This window comes from Carassius gibelio, chromosome B2 (assembly GCF_023724105.1).
Source record: "Carassius gibelio isolate Cgi1373 ecotype wild population from Czech Republic chromosome B2, carGib1.2-hapl.c, whole genome shotgun sequence".
Lineage (NCBI taxonomy): Eukaryota > Metazoa > Chordata > Actinopteri > Cypriniformes > Cyprinidae > Carassius > Carassius gibelio.
Window position 1 is genome coordinate 2643112 of NC_068397.1, and position 22684 is coordinate 2665795.

The 22684-nt window shown below is 38.5% G+C and overlaps 1 protein-coding gene across 4 annotated transcripts in view; it reads right to left on the minus strand.

Annotated features, from left to right (window-relative positions):
• Positions 1-2714: 2714 nt before the first annotated feature.
• The window catches only part of LOC127951532 (complement component C8 beta chain), a 42851-nt gene continuing 22881 nt past the window's right edge, over positions 2715-22684 (minus strand). Inside the window, exons 8-25 of one of the 4 annotated variants that reach the window (XM_052549432.1) lie at positions 21694-21759; positions 21401-21460; positions 20219-20275; positions 19084-19183; positions 18422-18964; positions 18229-18338; positions 18021-18124; positions 12650-12758; positions 11993-12143; positions 11629-11770; positions 7638-7770; positions 7039-7236; positions 6118-6358; positions 5915-6043; positions 5267-5430; positions 3717-3867; positions 3402-3470; positions 2715-3115 (exon numbers count right to left, since the gene is read on the minus strand). In XM_052549432.1, the coding sequence (XP_052405392.1) occupies positions 2961-3115; positions 3402-3470; positions 3717-3867; positions 5267-5430; positions 5915-6043; positions 6118-6358; positions 7039-7236; positions 7638-7770; positions 11629-11770; positions 11993-12143; positions 12650-12758; positions 18021-18124; positions 18229-18338; positions 18422-18964; positions 19084-19183; positions 20219-20275; positions 21401-21460; positions 21694-21759 (2682 nt within the window). In that variant the 3' untranslated portion in view covers positions 2715-2960. Of the gene's footprint in view, positions 3116-3401; positions 3471-3716; positions 3868-5266; positions 5431-5914; positions 6044-6117; positions 6359-7038; positions 7237-7637; positions 7771-11628; positions 11771-11992; positions 12144-12649; positions 12759-13553; positions 13719-14380; positions 15760-18020; positions 18125-18228; positions 18339-18421; positions 18965-19083; positions 19184-20218; positions 20276-21400; positions 21461-21693; positions 21760-22684 lie in introns of those variants that run through there. The other 3 variants (XM_052549429.1, XM_052549430.1, XM_052549431.1) reach the window with 3 other exon arrangements.

Sequence of the window (22684 nt, forward strand, 5' to 3'; positions counted from 1 at the left end):
ATTTGCATGCTAAGCCGCTCCCCGAGCATTAAAGAGAGTGGCGTGCATCCATACTTTCAGGATTGTGCCGAGTAGCTGAGAAGTATCCCGACATTCAGTGCAGTTCAGGGTTGTGGCATTCCCTTTCCAGTCTGTCATATTCGGCATTACATCGACACTGATGTTAGGGTGACCTATGGAAAGCTCCACAACCAGGACTGTGTCACGAGATTTAATGGTCCAGGCCAAACAAGCGTGCCAGGACAGACGTACCTCAATCCATAACCTGCCCAATGCCCTGTAAGCCAGATAAAATATCAAGTACAAGGGTCTTACTAGGGAAAACAAACAAAATGCTCTGACAATTTCACTAAATTCATTTTCAGCAGTTGTTGGGTTGAGGAGACACAAGGCTTATCTCAGCACAGTTTAACATACTGTCCTAACCCCAATTCAAGGGGAACACAACAGGGACTTAAAGTAGTACTGTCCATGGAAAGACACAGGTTTACCAAGGGAAACATTCAGGATTACCAAAGGGGAATGTATGGGCACCTAGTCCACTAAAAGGGGTGAATAATGGCATGCAACCCAAATATGGGACCTGGCAAGAGATCCCAAGAGGGCACGAGGCACAATATGGGAGGATTTATTCTTCTCAAAGCTCTCTGGGAACTCACGATCAGGTCGTGCTTCTCCAAGGATCATCCATTCACTGCAATGATGTTGACACAACCTTTTAAAAGTGGAGGGGGACAACCTCTGCTCCTGCAGGAAGGAAAGCACGACGCTGACCATCTTTGGGGTTCCTTTCAATTAGAAGAAGAGCAGCAATCACTGAACAGACCCCCCTTCGGAGGATAAGTCTGGCTAGTAGAGGGGGCTCTTGTGATAGGCCTGAGTGATAGAGTCTATCACAGTCTTTGAAAGACCAGTGAGATCTGATGCATCCTGTCCAGGACCCAGACATGCAGGTTCTAGATCAGGACATGGGTGCCAAATAATGCCCTACCCCTGAGAAAGGGGGCCATTCAGGACTGAAGTCGCCCAGCCCTGTTCTACACAATCTGTATCGGAAAATACAACAGTTGGATAAAATGATTGAGGTTTCGCTTTTGACAGCTACACACACCAATAAACAACTTTGGGAATGAAGATAATCATTACCCAATGCAGTAGAAGGACTTAGTATATTGAGAGATTCCAATGCTACCTGACAAAACAGTCTCACATCAAAATCAAAGTATTATATCCAATATATTTTCTTAAATTGAAGTCTATGGGCCATTATGGTTTTTGTATAGAAAATATTAGTCATAATGTAAATATCACTTATGATGAAAGAAGAATGGAGTCAGAGATTACTGAAGATAATATTTAGTAGTTTTGTCAGCAGAAGTCATTGTTCACTGACAAGCTGTGCAAAAACACGATCATATTTTGCGCATTTTTAGCGCAGCTTGTCAGTGAACAATGACTATGTGTAGTAAATGCTGCTCTGTGTGAAAGCTTGCAGGTGATGGAGATTTAACGCTGATTACTGAACAGGCTTTACTGTCAAGATGTGCATTAAATATTGCATGCGATTTATTGTGCAGCCCTATCAGCTTCAGCACTCAGCAAAGAGTTCATAGGTCACTCTGCTCACCCATCAATTATACTTTAACAGAAATCAGTAAACTATGCCATTACTTCATGTTTTATAATTCTAATTGGTTAAAGCATAGATAAACTTAGTACATCTCCAGATATGGACGTCATGTCAGTAGCCTATCTCCAGTAATTTTCATTTTGACAGCAGGGAGTATGCTTATAAAAACGTTATAAACCATAATCTCTAGCTGCGGTGAACTTTTCCTTTAATTCTTTGAAGGATGAATATTGAGTAGTATCTGTTCAGAACCACTTGAAAGGATATGTGAAAGATACTGGGAATTTGTGCTCTGTATATAACCCATCCGTACACACATAGTAGTGAACACAAACACGGTGCAGTTACTGTCCTTAATATCAGCTTAGTCTACTTAAGTATCGACATCTATGGGATATTGAAGTTGACTTGTGTGTTTTACCCTTACATACCTTAACTTGACACCAAGGATGCTTTAAATGAATGCGAGTGCATTTAGTAGCTATTTGCTGAATTGCAGGTGTTTCATTTATTAGATAAGCACATAGGTGTAGTCAATGATGAGGCCAAAACCAGTGTTTTCACTGGCGTGTCTTCTGTTGGATGTTGAGGACAAGTGCATGTTTTGCCTTTATTGTCACTGTAAGGTTGATGATACACGGAGCAACATTTTGAGCAATATAGCTTTGGGCAACTTTGGTTAATGCTGGCATCAAATGGCAACCAGGTGGGACACTTGGGTTTATGACTGATTTTTTTACCCATTCTCAGTGGGAAAGTAGCCAAGCAACATTTCATGTATGATGTCTGATGAAGAGCTTGTAATGCTTGAAATGCCATCTGTGGTGAGTACATGAATATGTTTTCTACTTTTGGAAGCTGTGGTGTGCCAGCTTTGCTCATCCTGTCAGACATCGTTTGTAGTCGAGCAGCTACATTGAGCTCTTGGCCTGCTGGATGTGTGCACTTTAACTGTAATCTTCATGTATCAGCAGCCTAAGGTACTACAACTTTTACTAGGAATGGATGGTTCTCTCTATCACTTTATCAAAAATTTTCCCCAAAGCAAAACATCTGGAAACATTAAAGCAATGAATAATAATAATAATTTAAAATATATATCTTTATACAATCTATTTTGGTTTTAAGGCATAATTTTGCCTGGACATATTTTCATATGATATAATGGAATCATTTTCTATGCATTCAGCATTTTTTTTTAATCTATTTTTCCATTTATTACAACAAATTTTTACGTGCATATGCCCACCATATTTGTCATCATGCATTATCCATTTCAAAACAATGCTATAAATTGTTTTAACAGTATTACTGATAAATGGCAGATATTTTAGAAGCAATCAGCTGATTCCTCTTCTGGCCCAGGGCATGTAACTCCTCCGTTCTGCGGCGCTGGATTGTTACACTGACGGGTGCGTTTCTGGGTTTTTCGTGAGCAGGTGGACCATGAAGACCAACAGCTCCAACTGCCATCTACTGCTGATGCTGTAAATGAAAGGATAATATAAAAATAAAAAATGCATGACAATATTAGCACAAAATTTTGTCCAAAGGGACTGAGTGAAAATCTATTTCAATTTCCATTGTCCATGACAGAATTATTTTATCAAATGATTAAATGATTAAAATGATTATCAAATGAAGATCATCATACTAATACAAGCATGCTTTCTGCATTTCTAAAGAGATGATTCCTCCTAAGTCATAAAATGACATATAGGAAAACTCTCTAACTCAGTGGACTTCCACACCAAGTGCCACACAGACAAACCTTTTCGTTTGGTTATCTCACAGCTCACTCCTCTGAACCCAGCTGGGCAAATACAAACACACCTTGTGCCTAATAATAAAAAAGAAAAGAACAATTCATGAAGATTCCAACACTTGGGATGTTTAGATTTTTACAAACTACCTGAAAAAAAGTCAATTATTCCATATATTATTATTCCATTATATTATTTTTTCTTAATTTCTTTCTTGTTTGAACCTTATCTTGTTTAGAAACACCATTTTAGAACTCTCAATTAAAAAACTGTTCTCCATAGTATTATTTTTTAGAAAGTGTTTGTTTTCTGGTTATTCTCACCTTTGAGCACTGCTATGCCGTTATTGAGACAGGGCGAGCAGCGACAGGAGCTGGTTTCTTTCAGGTACTCTGCCAGAGCTCTCTTCAGGTTTTTCTTCAGGATGTTAGCATTTGGGTCACGGGACGGCACCAACTCATGGAGGGGTTCTATCTGTAAAAACAAAACAGCTTAATTGTACCATTACAGGATTTTACAAATTAAGGTTGGTGTTAAAATTTGCAAGTAGAGTTGGACATAAATCATTGGCCCCAAAATGTTATTACATTCTCACTGAATCATAGGAAGGACTAACATGGCAAAAGAAAAGAGCTGACATGATTTAGAAATGATGTTACAGAATCCATATTGAAATACTGGATTATTTGAGCATTTACAGTGTGTGTCGGGGCACAACTGCAACCAGAAAAAATATAAAAATCATAGTTACAAGACTTTTCTTCCACATTGGTTACTTTATGATGTGGCATTCCACAGGGCTCGATTTTGGGGCTGCTGCTGTTTTCTTTGTATATGCAAAGAAAGGCTCTCTACTAACTTTCTCCAATTAAATGAGAGTAAAACTGAAGTTTTAATTGTATGTTCCCCCATGTCATCTGGACAGCAAGGTTCCCTGTCTAAAAAGCTTGAAGAAAGAGGCTATAGGTAATTTTGCCTTCATTAAATTCTGTGTAGTAACTGTAAATTGAAAGGAGATTTCATTTTATTTTATTTATTTTTTGTGGTATGTTCAAAACTTTGGAATGGTCTCCCAATTACCACCTTTAAGTCTTATTTAATTCACAGTGTTTCCCACAGACTTGGGCTATTCCAAAACAGCACCGATGAGCGTAGAAATTTCTGTAAGGTGTTTTACTGAAAATGCACAAATTGAAGAACGCAGACGGAACATCTCATTTACATATCGACCAACACAATATACCAAGCGCAGTGCAAATTAGGGTAGTAGCAAATAAGCAGAGCTGATGCTCATTAGGTATGGGTGATCTACTTACAACACAGGCAAAGCTTGTTACATGTAAACTGACAAACATGTACATATGTTAGGATAATGTGTTCTTCTGGTATTTCAGATAAAGTGTGGAAAAAATCCTCTGCCTTCTACCATGTGCTCTCTGTTCTGTGGTGAAACCATTTCAAGCACAAAATAGTTTAAGACATGCTTTTTGGGCATTAAACAATGGCACAAATACTAGTAATTTGATGATCGCAAAAGTTAGTAAATTGTGTTTTGTAGTTAATATGAACACTCCCCTCCCATACATGTTGTGTCTGAAAGTGAATCTCCTACAAACTGATATCCAATAATATCAGGTGCAAAAATAACTCTGTCCAGTCTTTTCAGTGCTAATTCTTCACTACGCGTCTTTAAGAAATCCTGATAGTACTATTTTAACATCAAAAGACGCTTTGTGCTAGCTGTTATTAAATCTTGTCCTTTAGGCCTATGTGTTGTGGCACTTTTTTAAGCCCAACATTTTTTAAATGGAGTGATAAAAATATATTGAACAAACACAAAGTACGAAAATACATACTAGGTGAAAATCTTTACCTTTTTGCTAATAAAATCTGGATTGTAGAACACAGCATCGCCCCACAGCTGCATGATGTCTGGAGTTGGCAGCTGTTTTGCAGCAAGACGGGAGACTGTTTCACTGTCACCACCTCTGACCACAATAAACACATCTTCCACCATTTCCCCCGTTTTACTGGAATCTGAATAGCCGGACAAAACAGTATTTTTAAAGGTAAGCTATAGCTTTGAAAGCATAAGATCCCACCCTCCCTGCAAATCACTCTCCAAAGCCACGCCTCCTCTAAATACAGAGGCTAACCAGCATCCTGATGAGAGACGCCGTTGGTGAAGGATTGAATGCATCCCTGTCAGATTACCTCATCTCTGGCTCTACAGTTCAAAGTGCGTGATATTACAATAATAATAATATCTTTCATTATCACTCGGTCTGCAAAAGTTTAATGGAACACCTTAATGTATGAAGTCTGCGAGAGCATATGCTGAGTTAAAAAAAACATTAGCAACATTTAAGAAGATGCACAAGCAGGTAATAGAATTAATGGTTGTTTCCAAACATGTTTCCTAAAACACATGGGTTGGAGAAAGTATTTAAACATCAAACAGTTGCACACTTCACCTTATAAGTTCTTCAATCTGAGCCTGTGAATTGTGGCTTTTGCTTACCTCCAAGCTCGTCCAGTAGGCCTTTACAGCCACCAACTGAAAATCCTACCCCCAAATACACCCCCTGAATTGCGCCTCCAACTTTAAGCCCAACTTGTACACAGTTCTTGATATCTTCAAGCTTGTAGTCTATAATGAAAGACAATACATTCAGTATAGGCTCAGTCTTTGGAATAACATGGTTGTCTCATGCTTTTACCTACCAGATTTCTCTAATGTCTCATCATTGAGGACAATAGTATATTCGAAATCTCCACCGAGAGTCGCCTCTCTGATGAAATGTGTTCCGTAGTCACTGTAGAGCTGCCGATATTCTCCGTATGTGTATTCCAGTGGCAGGGCTTGCAAGCGGGACATGAATTCAGGGTGTAACATCAGGTCTGATGTTTTTAAAGAATAGCGCGCTACCTCAAGTTCAGAGTGAGCTCGGAGAAATTTCTTTTTCTGAGGGCAACAGAATAAAATCATGATTGGCTTCACAGTCTGGTCAGGAATTTAACACTGACTTGACCATGGGAATCTTTTTTTATTAATATCACTAACTTTTCAAAAATGCAAAAATGCAAAAAAAATAAATAAAAATAATAATAATAAAATATTAATAATGTCCTGAATTTTTTTACTTTTCATGTGTTCACTGTTTTCCGGTAGGATGCAATATTACACATCTTCAAAAAGCGTACTGAATCTCAGGATCAAAAAGTAGAAGAAGAAACATCCCATAGCATATATTGAATTGTGTGTGTGTTTTCCCTAAACGTTTTACTCTAAAACTGTCTGAAAATCAAAGCTATAAACAAGTTGAGTTGCAAATTTGAGGGTTATATCTAAAAAAAATCAGCAATATTTTGTTTTGGTGCAATTTAAACATTTTTGTTTCAGGACAATTTAACCTTTTTGATTCCTGTCAATTGTTTTTCAATTGTTAGTTCTAATGAGATTTAAAAAAAAAAAAAAAAACTTTTTCAGTAAAAAAATTACTGAATGATACCTGAGAGTTAAGAAGCCACCTAACATCTCTGCACAAAGCCAGAAAATGTTCTAATATCTAGTCTTTAAATCTCAATAAATTAATGCATTATGTAAAAAAAAAATTCACTTACAGTCACAGAAAATCTACTCACCGTCCCAGAAAAGTTGCGCATCTTCGTCACTGTCTTCTTGTACTTTTGGTCATTATATTTAAAACTGAACTCAAAAGTATTAGGAATAGCAATTCCAAATGAGACGCTGGTCTTGGACAAAGTTGCCTTTGTTTCACTCTTGGAGTATTCACTGTAAGATTCATATGCCTCCAGTGTGAAATCATAAGAGCCTTTTGTCTGGGAACAACAAAGTTAATTATTCCAGATTAACTAAGTCCTGAATCAGCCTTTAGTTGTTACTAGAGTCATTGGTAACACTAGCATCAGAGAAGTATGCAAGATGCAGTATAAAAGATCATCTCAGGTGCAAAAATGCAAGTTACTCAAAGATGTTTTGTTAATTCAATAAACCAAAAGATGACCTAACCTACATTGTTACATTTTAAGTCACAGTTCATGGTTCACAGTTCACATTTTTCATTACACACACGTGTTTGCCATTGAAATTGAATCTATATAAAACTAACCTCAGATCGACGCCTCATTTGCTGAAGTCACTTGACTTGGCCAGTTTAATATGCGCTTCGAAACACAGAAACGTAGTGCTTCCACCGCAGCTTTTTAAGCATGCAACATACCTCTATTGTGTACTGTTGTATATTATACGGCTTCCTGTAGCGAACATCTTGGATGAAATGAGGCAAGCAGCCGCCAGCGTAGTATCGGTTATCGAGCACCACTGCTTCCAGTTTACCATTCAAAATGTTGAATCTGGGAATGAAGAACAGATTATCTCCAAATACCTGCTCCGTAGCACATAATCAGTTTTTGCATTTGGCTCAAGTACAGGAACAACAAAAATATCATTATGTTACCATGAAATGCAACGTGAGAAGTGATAAGCATGACATTGAAAACTGACAGTTTTGGAAAAGCATGAAGTAGCATAAAGAGCAAACGATAGGACACATGTTTTATTATGCTGCAGAAAATATCATGCATTCTCAATAGCTGCTGTGCATGATGGCTTCTATTTAATTTGGATATCTACTACTAAGTAACATATAATTTTGTGAAAATCTAAATCAGATGTCAGTAAACTGTTGATAGGAACTTAAATCACTTCTATTGTGTTTGATTTGATTCAAATGCTGAATGTATTGATAAGCACTGATATTAAACTAAAATTTACTTTAAAGTAATTTATACCAAAAACTTGCATGCTATGTAAATATAATTGTCATTACACATTTGTAAAGCTGAAATTTTATCCACTTAAAATGTAAATTTCAGATGCAATATCAAACGATTATAATCAATGCTTTAGGCAACATATCAAAATAAGTGTAATTCTCTAAAGCATGACAAGTGATAAAACATGATTCCCTTTCAAGGGAACTTAGAACTGCGTCCTGTAAGGGTCGCTATGGGGAACACCTCGTCGTGACCCGTGTCTGAAGCATACATTGAAAAAAACAGAAACGAGTTGACATCACCAACCTCTGAGAGAGATCTTTCTCAGTTGCTTCTCAAAACTAGGCCAAAACTAGCCCAATCCCCCTTCCAGGCGGTTCCCCGATAAAAATTGCTTCCCGGGGTTAAAATATACGGTTTTTGGCAGGGTTGCCTTGGTAAAATTCACATTTTAGGGGCTAAATATCAAGTTTTTTGTATTGGGGTCGCTTCGACCCGTGGACATGAAAAACAACCACAGACTTGGCAACACTGGTTGGCATTTACTACACCGAGCCGTAATTCACTGACAAGCTACACAAAATCGATGTTAAAATCGCAGGCGATTCTTTGTCGATTTTGAAAACGAATTTGTGTTAGTTGTCGGTAGACTACGTCTCTGTGTAGTAACTGTCGCTCCTCCTGAACCAGTGTTGCCAAGTCTGCGGTTGTTTTTCATGTCCGCGGTTTGAAGCAAACCCACAGCGACCCCTAGAGGACGTAGTTCGAAGTTTCCTTTGAAAGGGAACGTCTCAGGTTACGAATGTACCGTAATTCCTCAAATAAAAGCCGGGGCCTTTATTTACCTGAACTGCAGAAGGTAACAGGCTTTTATTTGAAGCAGGCTTTTATTAGAGGCAGGCCTTTATTTCTAATTTAGTTTGATAAATAAATTAAAAGTAAGTAAATTAAAAGAGATCCAGTGGACAGAGATCATAACATTAGCACAGAATTAGCTCAGAATCAATCACCAAAAGAGCCAGTTTGGTTCAGACGCTCTGTGTGTCGGTCTGCTTCATGCTGAATCACACATGTGCAGTATCATCAGCTCCTCGGTTCTAGAGTCGGACGCGTCTGACAGAAATGGTTCTCAGTTCAGTGTACTGTGATCCGAAAACCCATGCAACCAGTTCTTGACTCGAGAACGAGAAATGCTCCGGCAGTGGGCATGTACGTTCATTATCTGGCTCTGCTGCACAAATTTCCCCCCGGTCTTTATTTGTCCGTGTTGACCACGCCCCCGGCCACTATAAGAGGCCCGGCGTTTATTTGACTACCGGTTTTTATTTGAGGAATTACGTTAACCATGGTTCCCTGAGTAGGGTACGAGACACTGCCATGCTTCGGACGCAAGCTTCAGACGAAGAAGTGAATGACGTGTTCTCCCGGTGCCTGTTTTTTTTACAATCGTGCCGTTAGTGACGTCAGAGGAGGTCGCCGGCCAAATCGTTGGTGTTTTTTCAATGTATGCTTCAGACACGGGTCACGACGAGGTGTTCCCCATAGCGACCCCTAGAGGACGCATTGTTCCCTGAGTAGGGAACGATGGTAAAATTCATAACCTGAGATGTTTATATTGTACTTCAAAACTTTTTTAAAAACCAAATCTATGATGGTCAGTGCTGCTTACAAAGCCACTATAAGCACTAAGGGTAAAACCATAAACAACGAACATGCTATTACTAGGAGGACCCTGCTTCTGTATGTTAGTATGCTAGTACAGGAGTTTTTTTTAAAACACGCACCCTTCTCGATTCTCGATTCCATAATACTCCTGGGTTGGCTGATCACAGAGTTTAAGTGGCTGATCCACTTAAAATGTTAATTTCAGATGCAATATCAAACGATTATAATCAATGCTTTAGTCAACATATCAAAATAAGTGTAATTCTCTAAAGCATGACAAGTGATAAAACATGATTCCCTTTCAAGGGAACTTAGAACTGCGTCCTCTAAGGGTCGCTATGGGGAACACCTCGTCGTGACCCATGTCTGAAGCATACATTGAAAAAAACAGCAACGAGTTGACATCACCAGCCTCTGAGAGAGATCTTTCTCAGTTGCTTCTCAAAACTAGGCCAAAACTAGCCCAATCCCGCTTCCAGGAGGTTCCCCGATAAAAATTGCTTCCCGGGGTTAAAATATACGGTTTTTGGCAGGGTTACCTTGGTAAAATTCACATTTTAGGGGCTAAATATCAAGTTTTTTGTATTGGGGTCGCTTCGACCCGTGGACATGAAAAACAACCACAGACTTGGCAACACTGGTTGGCATTTACTACACCGAGCCGTAATTCACTGACAATCTACACAAAATCGATGTTAAAATCGCAGGCGATTCTTTGTCGATTTTGAAAACGATTTTGTGTTAGTTGTCGGTAGACTACGTCTCTGTGTAGTAACTGCCGCTCCTCTTGAACCAGTGCTGCCAAGTCTGCGATTGTTTTTCATGTCCGCGGTTTGAAGCAAACCCATAGCGACCCCTAGAGGACGTAGTTGGAAGTTTCCTTTGAAAGGGAACGTCTCAGGTTACGAATGTACCGTAATTCCTCAAATAAAAGCCGGGGCCTTTATTTACCTGAACTGCAGAAGGTAACAGGCTTTTATTTGAAGCAGGCCTTTATTTCTAATTCCATCTGTTTGATAAATAAATTAAAAGTAAGTAAATTAAAAGAGATCCAGTGGACAGAGATCATAACATTAGCACAGAATTAGCTCAGAATCAATCACCAAAAGAACCAGTTTGGTTCAGACGCTCTGTGTGTCGGTCTGCTTCATGCTGAATCACACATGTGCAGTATCATCAGCTCCTCGGTTCTCGAGTCGGACGCGTCTGACAGAAATGGTTCTCAGTTCAGTGTACTGTGATCCGAAAACCCATGCAACCAGTTCTTGACTCGAGAACGAGAAATGCTCCGGCAGTGGGCATGTACGTTCATTATCTGGCTCTGCTGCACAAATTTCCCCCCGGTCTTTATTTGTCCGTGTTGACCACGCCCCCGGCCACTATAAGAGGCCCGGCGTTTATTTGACTACCGGTTTTTATTCAAGGAATTACGGTAACCATGGTTCCCTGAGTAGGGTACGAGACACTGCCATGCTTCGGACTCAAATCGTTGGTGTTTTTTCAATGTATGCTTCAGACACGGGTCACGACGAGGTGTTCCCCATAGCGACCCCTAGAGGACGCATTGTCTCTGGTAACATTCATAACCTGAGACGTTTATATTGTACTTAAAAACTTTTTTAAAAACCAAATCTATGATGGTCAGTGCTGCTTACAAAGCCACTATAAGCACTAAGGGTAAAACCATAAGCAACAAACATGCTATTACCAGGAGGACCCTGCTTCTGTATGTTAGTATGTCAGTACAGGAGTTTTTTTTAAAACACGCACCCTTTGGCAAGATTCTCGATCCCATAATACTCCTGGGTTGGCTGATTACAGGCTTTGTACACCTTTTTACAGCCCAGTTCATCAGAGCCATCCCCGCAGTCATCATCAGCGTTACAGCGCAGAGCCTCCAGCACACAGCGACCTGTTACACCACACACAGTCCTGTCTTTACATCGCCTCGGTTCCAGTAATACTTTGACTGCTTTGGCTGAATTTCTAATTAAATGATTCCAAAAGACTGAATCAAGTCATTTCGATGGATTTTTAGTTTTTGGACCAAAAATGCACAGTTACTGTATGGGATTTAGAAATGTAATTATTTTTGTTGGAGATGCTCAGGGACTAATGGTGATGTGAGGAAGACCTGTGACGGTGCAGCGAAAGCCCTGGCATGGAGGAGTGTGTCTCTGGCAGGAGTATCTCGATGCAGCGGTGCAGGGTTCCTCCTCTCGGCCCTGATCATGACACGGATCTCCTCCAAACTCAGACGGCTGGACCAGCGTGGCGTAGCGATACTGAAGAGATCACACAACAAGTGTGTGAGGCTTAACTCTCACATTTAGAAAAACATGTTTATGAAGACAACTTGAATGCATGTACTGTACTGTAAAGATAAAATGTGACCCTGGAGCACAACAGCAGTTTATTTGTAGCAATAGCCAAAAATACATTGTATCAGTCAAAATAACTGTTTTTCCTTTTATGCCCAAAGTCATTAGGACATTAACTAAAGATCATGTTCAATGAAGATATTTAGTAAATTCTCTACTGTAATTTTTTATCAGTAATATGCATTGCTAAGAACTTCATTAGGACAATTTTAAAGGCGAATTTTTTTTTTTTGCACTCTCAGATTCCAGATTTTCAAATAGTTGTATCTAGTCCAAATCCTAACAAACCATACATCAATGGAAAGCTTATTTATTCAGCTTTCAGATGATGAAAAGAAACATGTTATCAAAATTCTAATTAACGTGTAAATGAGCAGACAGACAACCAGATAATAACAGCCCATTCTCACCCTCTTCTTAAGGCAGGGGTCACAGCGAGTCCATGGGGACCATTCAGACTGTGAACAGTCCACTGGGTCTTTAGGCGGTTGTTCTTCTGAACGACAGAGCGCTACAGCACTGTTGGAAGCAGATTTATGCTGTTTGAGAACGCAGTATATAAGATAATCTATAACACTTTGCAGAATTCAGATTCAGGGACTTAGAGAGTTTACATTGCACAGAAGGGGTCTGGATACTTTAGAAGAGTTAGAGCACGTCACACCTGAAAATGTCTGAATTGAATTGCATTAAAACAAAAAAACCAAACCCAGTGGAATCTGATGCATCTACTGTAAGCTTTTATGAAAACTAACTTCACTTTTCATAGATAATTATTATTATCAGTAGTATTATTATTGTATTGTTGCTTTTATTATATTAACAATATATTATATATTACATTATTTGGTTTTTATTACATTAACAGTAAACATGTTCCAAACAACCAAAGTGTTTGATCTACTATTCCAGACATTGTCTACAATATATTTATTGCTACATATTTTAAAAAACCTACCGTTGTGTAAAATATTTTGAATGAAAAGGATGTTTGTGTAATATTCCTTAAAAATGTTTTACCACTTTTTTATTTTTTATTTATGGCTTTAAAAAGGCCACAGATAAAAACATTGAGGAACAATACATTCACTTTTTTTCAGTTGCTGCCTTATGTTAAACTACTTTAATTTACTTTCCCCCCCACATCATTCTACAATCCATACACCATAATGTTAGAGCAAAAAACAGGGTTTTAACCTCTAACGTCTTTAACCAAATACAGTCAAATTTAAGCAATCAAAACAGAACATAAAAAATGAAAAAACAATAAAACACTGTGCATTCATTCTCATAAAGTAAAATATTCCAACTTACCCTATAATGAACAGACAAAGTATTGCTTTGCTGCAGGCTGATTTTGCTTGTAGGAAACTGTACATTATAATGTCAGAGAAACTTCAGGTTATTCCAGGATGTGTTATTTGGAGTCTGTATTTCTCCCAAGTGAGTCACATGAAAGCGAACACAAAAAATCAATGGAAATGTTTGTTTTGAGTTGCATTCAATCTAACCATTGGACTTTCAGTTGAACATTAATAATCTTATTTACTGACTTGAGTAATGGCTTTGTTGTTAACATTTCTATTTATTTTTTTATTTTTTTTACAATGATTTAAATGCTTTTCTCAATGCAAAGTTGTTTTTTTCTCTGAAGCTGTTCATGCACTTTTTTTAGAGTCTATGCATCAATTAATATCTCTTCTTTTTTTTAGTTTAAATACATTTTTAAAAACACATGGGTGTTTTAAATGAAAGTATGATCATTTATTTAATACTTATTTACAAGAGTTTGATCTAATAAAATCTCAGACTCTTCAATATGTGGTATTTAGCAGTGGTCCAGTATATGTGTTATAATATTGCAGGATGTTTCTAAATGAATGCATTTTGTCAAGTTAAGTGAAATCCCAGGCGCAGGGACCCTGTTAATCAGAAATAATTCCACAGCAAATATCTAGCAGTTTTATGCTTCAACCACAAGAGGGCCAAAAGTTACATGGTTTAGCTACATAGAGATAAAATAGAAATCAGTTTGCATATAAAAACATCAAAATTGCATCTAACAAAAAAGTACTGGACATTCAAATACATGGGCTGTAATCATTTTTGCATTTCTGTAAAAAAATTCTCACAAAAATGTATTTTTCTCAGAAAATGAAATGTATTAATTATTTGCAGAATGAGTGTCACCTCTCTACTTATGTATGACTGAACATGAACATATTTTGTTGCCATAACAATTAACCTTTGCAACAGGAAAAGTGCTCTATGTTGGAAGAGAGAAACATCTTTAATGGAGACCATTCATAATGATGACAGGTTATTCTGTATGGTGAATCCTATAGCATATTTAGCTAAATCTGTTGTTAAATAAGATGCTAATAACTCCTTATTCTTAATGAATAATGACATCAATACTGTAAACATAGGTACATCTAGCCAATGACACAAATGTGAAATTACTTGCTTTATTTCAGTTGATTTGCTGTTAGTCTTCTGGATTTCTCATTTTTTTAAATAAGGCAAAGTAAAATGCTTTAGTACAGTGTCTGATTAGTACAGAACAGGAAATAATAAAAATGGCACTTTGTCTTTTTTTTAGATTATAATCATATGAGAAAAGCTCTACAATACAAAAAAAAAAAATCATATTTTTGTAAGAAAATGAACAAAGATATCCCGACAGTAACTGCTTCACCTACAATACTTCTTGATTCAGTGACTGTTGTATCTCTTGGTATTGACTTTCCATTCTGATATATTCACAGAGAGGCAAAAATATCACCAGTTAAGCCTGAAATCATATATGTATACAGTTTACAGTATTGCTTATGATCTGCACTGAGCTTGCGACACTGTAAAGCAAATATTATAACAAAAGCTCCAGAGCAGAGATTTGAAACAAACAAATACATGTTGTCATTCAGAAACATACACTGACAGCATCATACAACACACGTTATTTGACAATGATTTAAAAATGATCATTTTTGAATAATCATGTCATAGTAAAAAATCTAAAAGAGAATGTCTGTCAACATCAGTTTTCCAAAAAGATGGTCATTAATGCAGATGGTCATTTTCTTCGTCACAATATTAACATTCAATACAATTATTTAAAAAAAAAAAAAAAAAAGCAATGATTTTAACCAATGTTTTTGGCTTCTCCATATGTAGATTGCAACTACACAGGTGATCTTCTCCATTAGAAATGACAACAGAAATCAATCGCCAAGTCCATCAAATGTCCATTACAGTTAAACTTTGATTTAACTGTTCCAATTTCTCATACTGTGACAGTCTATTATTATTTTACAAAACAAAAGTCGTTTAGGTTACAGGTAGACAGCCAGTTTTCAAGTCCATCACAAACTAAAGGTGCACCTCATTTTATTAAAAATAGATTTTATTTTGTATCAGTTATTAGAGTTTGTGAATTGTCCCACCGAGCTCACACATCTGTATCACTGTGATTTCGGGATCCTCTTAGTGCTCTTCTGTATGTGGAGCCTCATTCTTCCTATGGATGAAATCATAAATACAGCTCAGAAATAATGTTGAGAAATACTGAATTTCATGTACATTAGAGACAAAAGTGTTATGTCTGTCATAAGCCTTTTTTTTGGCAGCTTCAATAAATTTCTGAGCAATGAGAACTTTTTTTTTTTTTTTAAAGTTAGTTTATTTATGCATAACCAAAGTAATATGAGCTCAGGTCTATGACACATGCTGTTTCGAAGCTGGTCAACTAGCATTTTTCTCATCAAAACACAGAAACAGTTGAGTCACAAAGGCTCAGTGTAGGCGTGTAGATTAAGCACCTTATGTAGAAAGGCCAGATTTGGCCAAAGGGAGATAAAATATTAGATCAAATATTAGCTTGTCCTCACTCAAGAACATAATTCACCCACTCTTTTGGATACAGATAGCAAGAAGGAAACAAGGATGAGAACAGGCCAAACCCAAAGCTGTATTGTGGTTATTAATGGATACTAAATCTGTTCTCCACCAGACACCACAGGCCCTTATAGACTTTAGGATAGAGCAAGAAGAGCACTGCTGCCTGCTCCAAAGGGCCAGGAGGGCTGTGCTCCAGACACAGTGTTCACTGCTCCTCATGGCCACTCATCAAGAACCGGAGACATGCATGAACATGTCTGAAGAGACGCCAGAGACAAGTTACTCCTTCTGTGACAGATACCTGAAGGTCAAGCAGCCCATCCTGTGCAGAACCTCCTGGCCTAAATGGGTCATCAGATGCAAAATTCACTTTTACATGTGTGTTGGCAGTGTGTGTATACAACCACCCTACAATGATAAAAATCAATCCAGTGCTTTTTTGTTTTTAATCAAGCCGAACTCAGATTCTTGGCAGAATTATGTGGTTCTGCACAGGCCCCTCCCACAATTGTTGATTATTAGTGCCGTCATTCTTTGGTTTTATCATTGCTGAGTGAGCTGTCATTAGTCCGCCATTGTTTCGACACCGGAGAAGGGCTCCTAGGTGATTGATGTGTTTTGTTTTTGAATGTAATAATGAAGATAGCAGTCATCATTTACTCACGACATCGGAGCCGCTGAAGACGTAGTGGATTACATTTGTTTTTGAAGGGAATCCGCCCCGATCTACATAGTTGTGCGAATAATTTGTTATCCTGCTTTACCTCCAGAATTGAGTATAAGGTTGTTGTTGTTTTTTTATTAATCTTTGCAAATCGCCTTTCCTAACAATATGCTAGTTAGCAAGTTTCAGGATGAATGCAGTTCAAGTTAACTTGTTTCAGAGAGCGGCTCGGAGGTGAGAGGCGGGGTCAGCAGAGATCATTTGCATTTAAAGGAACATGCAACAAAATGACTTGCTGTAAAAAGAGCTGTTTTTGAGGGTATAAAGGGTGTTGTTTTACACTATTTAGAAATTTTAACCAGAATATGTTATAGACTTTTCATTAAGACCCTAAAGTATTATATCAAACTGTGGAAAATGGGCATCCGATGACCCCTTTATGATCCCTGCCACAGATCAACCACACCTCAAGATGGCATTTCCAGTCAGTTAAGGTGGGGGAAAGAAGTGTGTTTACCCCATCTGAGCTACTCTATGGACACTGACCATGAGGGCTGCTCAACATCTTCAGAGAGGCTTTAGAGGACGGACCTTCTGACAGCTGGAAAATAATTATTGCGTGATGTGACTGTGAAAGTGATGAAAATTAGCAAGTAAATGAAGATGGCACAGACAAAGTTATGTTACTTGATCTTACCCAAGCATTCCAATCAAATTGAGTATTTTCATAACAACATGAGCCACTTAAAATGAAGAAAGTTAACGACATAACCACTACCATACTACTGATGCTTCTTTCTGAAGAATACTGTATTTTGGCAAAATGCCTGCAACCAGATCTGAACTAAGGTGCAGCTTTGGGATTATTCCAGGCTTCACTGATGAATGATCTTTAGCAACAAGAACAGAGAAAGGAAGGGAGGAGTTGGGAATCTCCAGCCTACACTCATTGTGCTACTGCTTCAGTCGAAGTCTTAGCATGTGACATACAACATATGGTGTGATGTAGAACAGGTTCCAGTCTTGCTCCTGGGGGCCAATGTGTCCTGCAGAGTTTAGCTCCAACCAGACTTAGTGTACTTGGACTTAGTGTACTTGGAAGTGTGTTTAATTAGGACTGGAGCTAAACTCTGCAAGACAGTGGCCCTCCACGAGCAGAATTGGAATCCTCTGATATAGAACCTTGAAGAAGAAAGTCAGAAAGAGAGCAAACCAACCCAGAAGACATCTCTCTTTCGACAACCAGCTGTGAAGAGTCTGGAAGGTTTATCTGAGCATCTGGTGGCATCTCATCAGTGCTGGGAGTTTGAGCACATGCCTCCTATAAGACATAGAGAATGTGACTATTGGTGAAAAACTGAAACAGACTTTAGCACTTTAGACTTTAGACAAATCACATTCATACAGCTATGACACAACCATTACCGAAGCTTCTGGTGCATTGACTAAGCTATCATTTGCAGTCACGAGCAATGGCTCTATTGAGGGGGAAGCTGCTGGAGACATGGTGTCCTGCTCAGGACCAGTAGCAGCACCTGCGGAAATGGAATCAAATGGATGGCAATGATGCATGTCATATGTTAAACATCAATCTTTGGTTGTAGTGTTTTAAACTCACAAGAATCAGTTGGGGATGGTAATGTTGACGACTCTGAAGTCAATCTCAACTGTGAAAGATCAAGCTCACCACAACAGTCCATTTCCAGTTTCCCAGAGGACTGTGCAGGATCATGTTTGCTTGTGCAAATCTGAACAGCTATGGTTTCCTCCTGGGGGTCCTTGTTTAGGGCGTCCTCATATCCACTTTCCTTTAGGGTAGGTTCTACACAGTGCTGAGGACTCATTATGTTTGATGAAGTCTCGGGAGGTTCACAGGAGTGCGGGCGCATGGCAGCTATGGGAACCAGACCTTGAAGCACTGCGGCTGGAATCGGATGCGCCCCCATTCCAACTGTCTGGGATGGTAAAAACGCCCATTGCTGCTGGCCCGTGGCTGGAGAGTGGAAGAGATTAGCCTGACCCCAAATCACAGGCTGGCCTCCAGGGAGCATCTGGGCCACCTGCAATGGTCCCTGAACCCCAAAGGCCATTGGAGCGGCTTGTGTACCAAATGACTGTTGGGTCCAGTGGGCAGCCTGGAATGCACCCATGGTCATATAGCCTGAGAAATGGCAAAAAAATCTTGAGAATAAGTTTTATTAATGGCATTCATTAAAATAATTATGCAAAAATCTGAACTTTGAATAAAAGATAAACTGTAAGGCAGTTGCTGTGTGTTACCCGAGGGCACAGCCGGTGGGCTAAAATGAGTGAAGAGTTCGGGACGGTGCTGACGTCCCCTCCTTCCAGGATCCAGTGTGGTAGCAGGCGATGCTGGCACCTGTGATGACATGGACGTCAGTCTGGATATGAGATTGTCTCAACCCGATCTCACGGCAATTCGTACATTTTTCACAAGGTGGCTTATTCGTACTAATTCGTACGACCACACTCGTACAAATACATACGATTGTTGCCAAATCGTACGTATTTTACGAGTTGCATAATTCGTATTAATTTGTATGAAAGACTTAAACCTAACCCCGCCCCTAAACCTAACCGTCACTGGGGTCGTATAAAATCGTACGAGTGAGGTCGTACAAATTCGTACGAATAAGCCAACTCATACGAATTGGTCGTGAGATAGCGTTGGATTGTATACAATGGTATACAATGGTATCATAATAAAAATGAGAGATACACCATTTAACCGGACATAAATTGGACCCAGTTTTTTTTTACTTTAAACATGTGATTTGTGCAGGCCTGTAATTTCACAAAGCTTAAGTCAGACCATTCTGTTTTGCTTTAAAAATAAAAAATTATACAACCTAATTTAAATAAAAAAACAGCTCATGCTAAATATGTGCAGTACCTTTGTTTGGATTGGGATTAAAATGCAGTAGTTGCCTCTCATTTCGAATGGCTATGGACATTTTTGGTTTAAGGCCAGTTCGGCAGATAATCAACAAATAAATCAGCTTTAAAACAATTATTGTATTCAGTCTATTTGCTCGAAAAATCTACAAATAGAATCAGCCATGAAAAATCATGATCTGTGCATCTCTATAAAATGCATTTTCAAATAATGCAATTCAAATATATTTAAGTACTGATATATACAGTATAAAAACTATATAACTAAATATAGTCAGAATTTGCTTTTATTTTTACAGATAGAATTTACACGCATGCACGCACACAAACACACACACACACACACACACACAGGTACACTCTTTTATATATATTGTATATATTTCAGGTCTTTTAAACCAAAACTAAGTTGGGTAATATTCAAATATGTAATTTAAATGGTTTGCATTAAAAGTGAGACTAAGCACATGGGTGACTATTCATCTTGAGGTTTACTTACAGAAAGGATGTCTGGTGGGGTTGCCATGTCACCAAAAAGATCAAACTGGTTTATATTCTGTAAAACAGTCAGGGAGAAAGATTACGCAGATACAATGCTATACTGGAAGACATTCCTCAACACAGATTATCTGAACAAGATCAGTGATTGTTTTTCTCAGTGTTCACTGAGCAAAGCAGCCCACGGTGTAATAGTTATTGATCTACGTATCAGTGGGCCCAACAATGAAATAATGCTTCAATAGTGGAAATCTAGTACTTGGCTACTACACATGCTAGTGGTTATCAGATGAAGACATAATGATATGTCAGTGGCACTTAACAAGTGAATGGAATCATGCGACGAACATTAATAAAACAAAACAAAAGGCACAAGCAATGACATGGATGATAACTAAAATGTATGACCATTTATCCAGAACTCAATGTGTATACAAAACAAAAAGAAAGCCAACACAACAGTCATATTCTATAGCAAAGCTAGCAAATCACATCAGAGGACTCAAGCAAAATCAATGTTTGGCAGGTGTGAGCAAACATTGCAGCAGGGAGACTGATATTTGTGTGAGTAAAGCACCAAGCACTCGATAGGCTCCGACTGAATGAACAGACAAACAATAACGCTCTGTGAAATGGACTGATAACAATCATTTAACATGGATTCATTCAAAGCAATGCTGTGTTTTGACTTCTGTCGGTCTGTTTGGCGTTTTACAATAATTGCTGATCTTCAAGCATTTTTTTTTAGGTTGTTCTAAATAATAAGCACTGGAAATTTTAAGTAGACATCACTCTGAAAATGTCCGCCATAATGGTGTTTTCAAGCTTATCTTTATGTCTTTGGTTAAATAAATAAATAAATATCTTTGTCATTAATGCATTGCAATAGTCACATTATCATTTTCTAAACCCATGCAGTACATTCATACTAGAGGTGAACTCCCAAAAACAAATCTCTGCTTGATTTTCCCCTCATTCATTTCCCTTGTATAATGTCACGTAATATTGAAAGATTTGTAACATTGACAACAACAACAAAGAAATATTTTCATTACACTGATCGCTTTCCATTTGCTTCGGGATTCAAAAAACTTTACATTTTCTAAATCAAGACAGGGGAAGAACATTGAGAGGTTTGTTTGAGGGAAAGCTGAGCGAATGTTGGAGACGTGAGAGAACCTACAGTCATAAGATGGTGTTTTGGAGCGTCATAGATGCCGTCTCTCTGCTGACTTGTGGGGACCTAAAAATTATAGCAAGTTAAGAACACAAGACTACTGCTATGCTTTAGTAATATTTCATTCTATGTGCACTGCACAATACATATTGTATGTATACTTGAGTACTGTATTTTTAAGCTCACAGAGAACTTTTGGGGAGATAATATTATAGGACAACTGTTTTTAGATTCCACTTTCTTTCAGATTTTGTTACTGTAGAGATGTGGCCGAAAAGGGGAGTGGCTTAAGCAAGTACCTGGTAAACGCTCTCCTCTGATTGGAAGCCACGGAGGGGCTCGTGTCCAGCTTCAAACACAATGTACTACAAGGAGTTGGGAAAGAAAATGAGAAAGGCCGTATGGAACCAATCAGACAGCGGCAACACTGAGAACATTCAATGCTAAATATTGTGTATCTTCATCCAGAACAGTGAGAACTCTAGATTTTTGAGTATCTCATTCATTTCTCAGTTGTTAGTTGATTTAATGGAAAGCATTAGGAATCTCAAGAATCTCAGGTTTGATTCTTTTCACAAAGAAAAACTCAGTTATTGCACAAAAGTATCTAATTTCAGAAGACATGCTCGAGATGCCAAAGCCTGCTTTCATTAGTGTCTGTACAAATCAATATTTCCTAAATATTGCAAAATCAGTATTTCCTAAATATAGCAACCATCCTACTACTTGTCCACTTGATCCAATCCCCATTCACCTCCTTCAAGCGATATTTTCTTCAGTCATACCTTCACTTACTCACATTATCAACTTCTCAATTTCTACTATCAATTTCCCTCAGCCTTTAAGCAGGCTCGAGTAAGCCCACTGCTCAATAAACCATCTCTAAATCCAGCGCTTCTTGAAACTACAGACCGGTATCCCTTCTTCCATTCATTGCAAAGACACTTGAGCAAGCTGTGTTCAACCAGCTTTCTATGTTCCTTGGACAGAACAACCTCCTGGACAGCAACCAATCTGGCTTCAAAAGTGGCCACTCAACTGAGACTGCTCTGCTCTCGGTTACTGAAGCCCTGCGACTGGCAAGAGCAGCTTCAAAGTCCTCATTACTCATCTTACTGGACCTGTCTGCTGCTTTTGACACTGTTAACCACCAGATTCTCCTGTCCACCCTCAGAAAGATGGGCATCTCTGGAACCACACTCCTGTGGTTTAAGTCCTACCTCTCCGATAAATCCTTCAGTGTGTCTTAGAGGGTGAAGTTTCTAAGTCACAACAACTTGCTACTGGGGT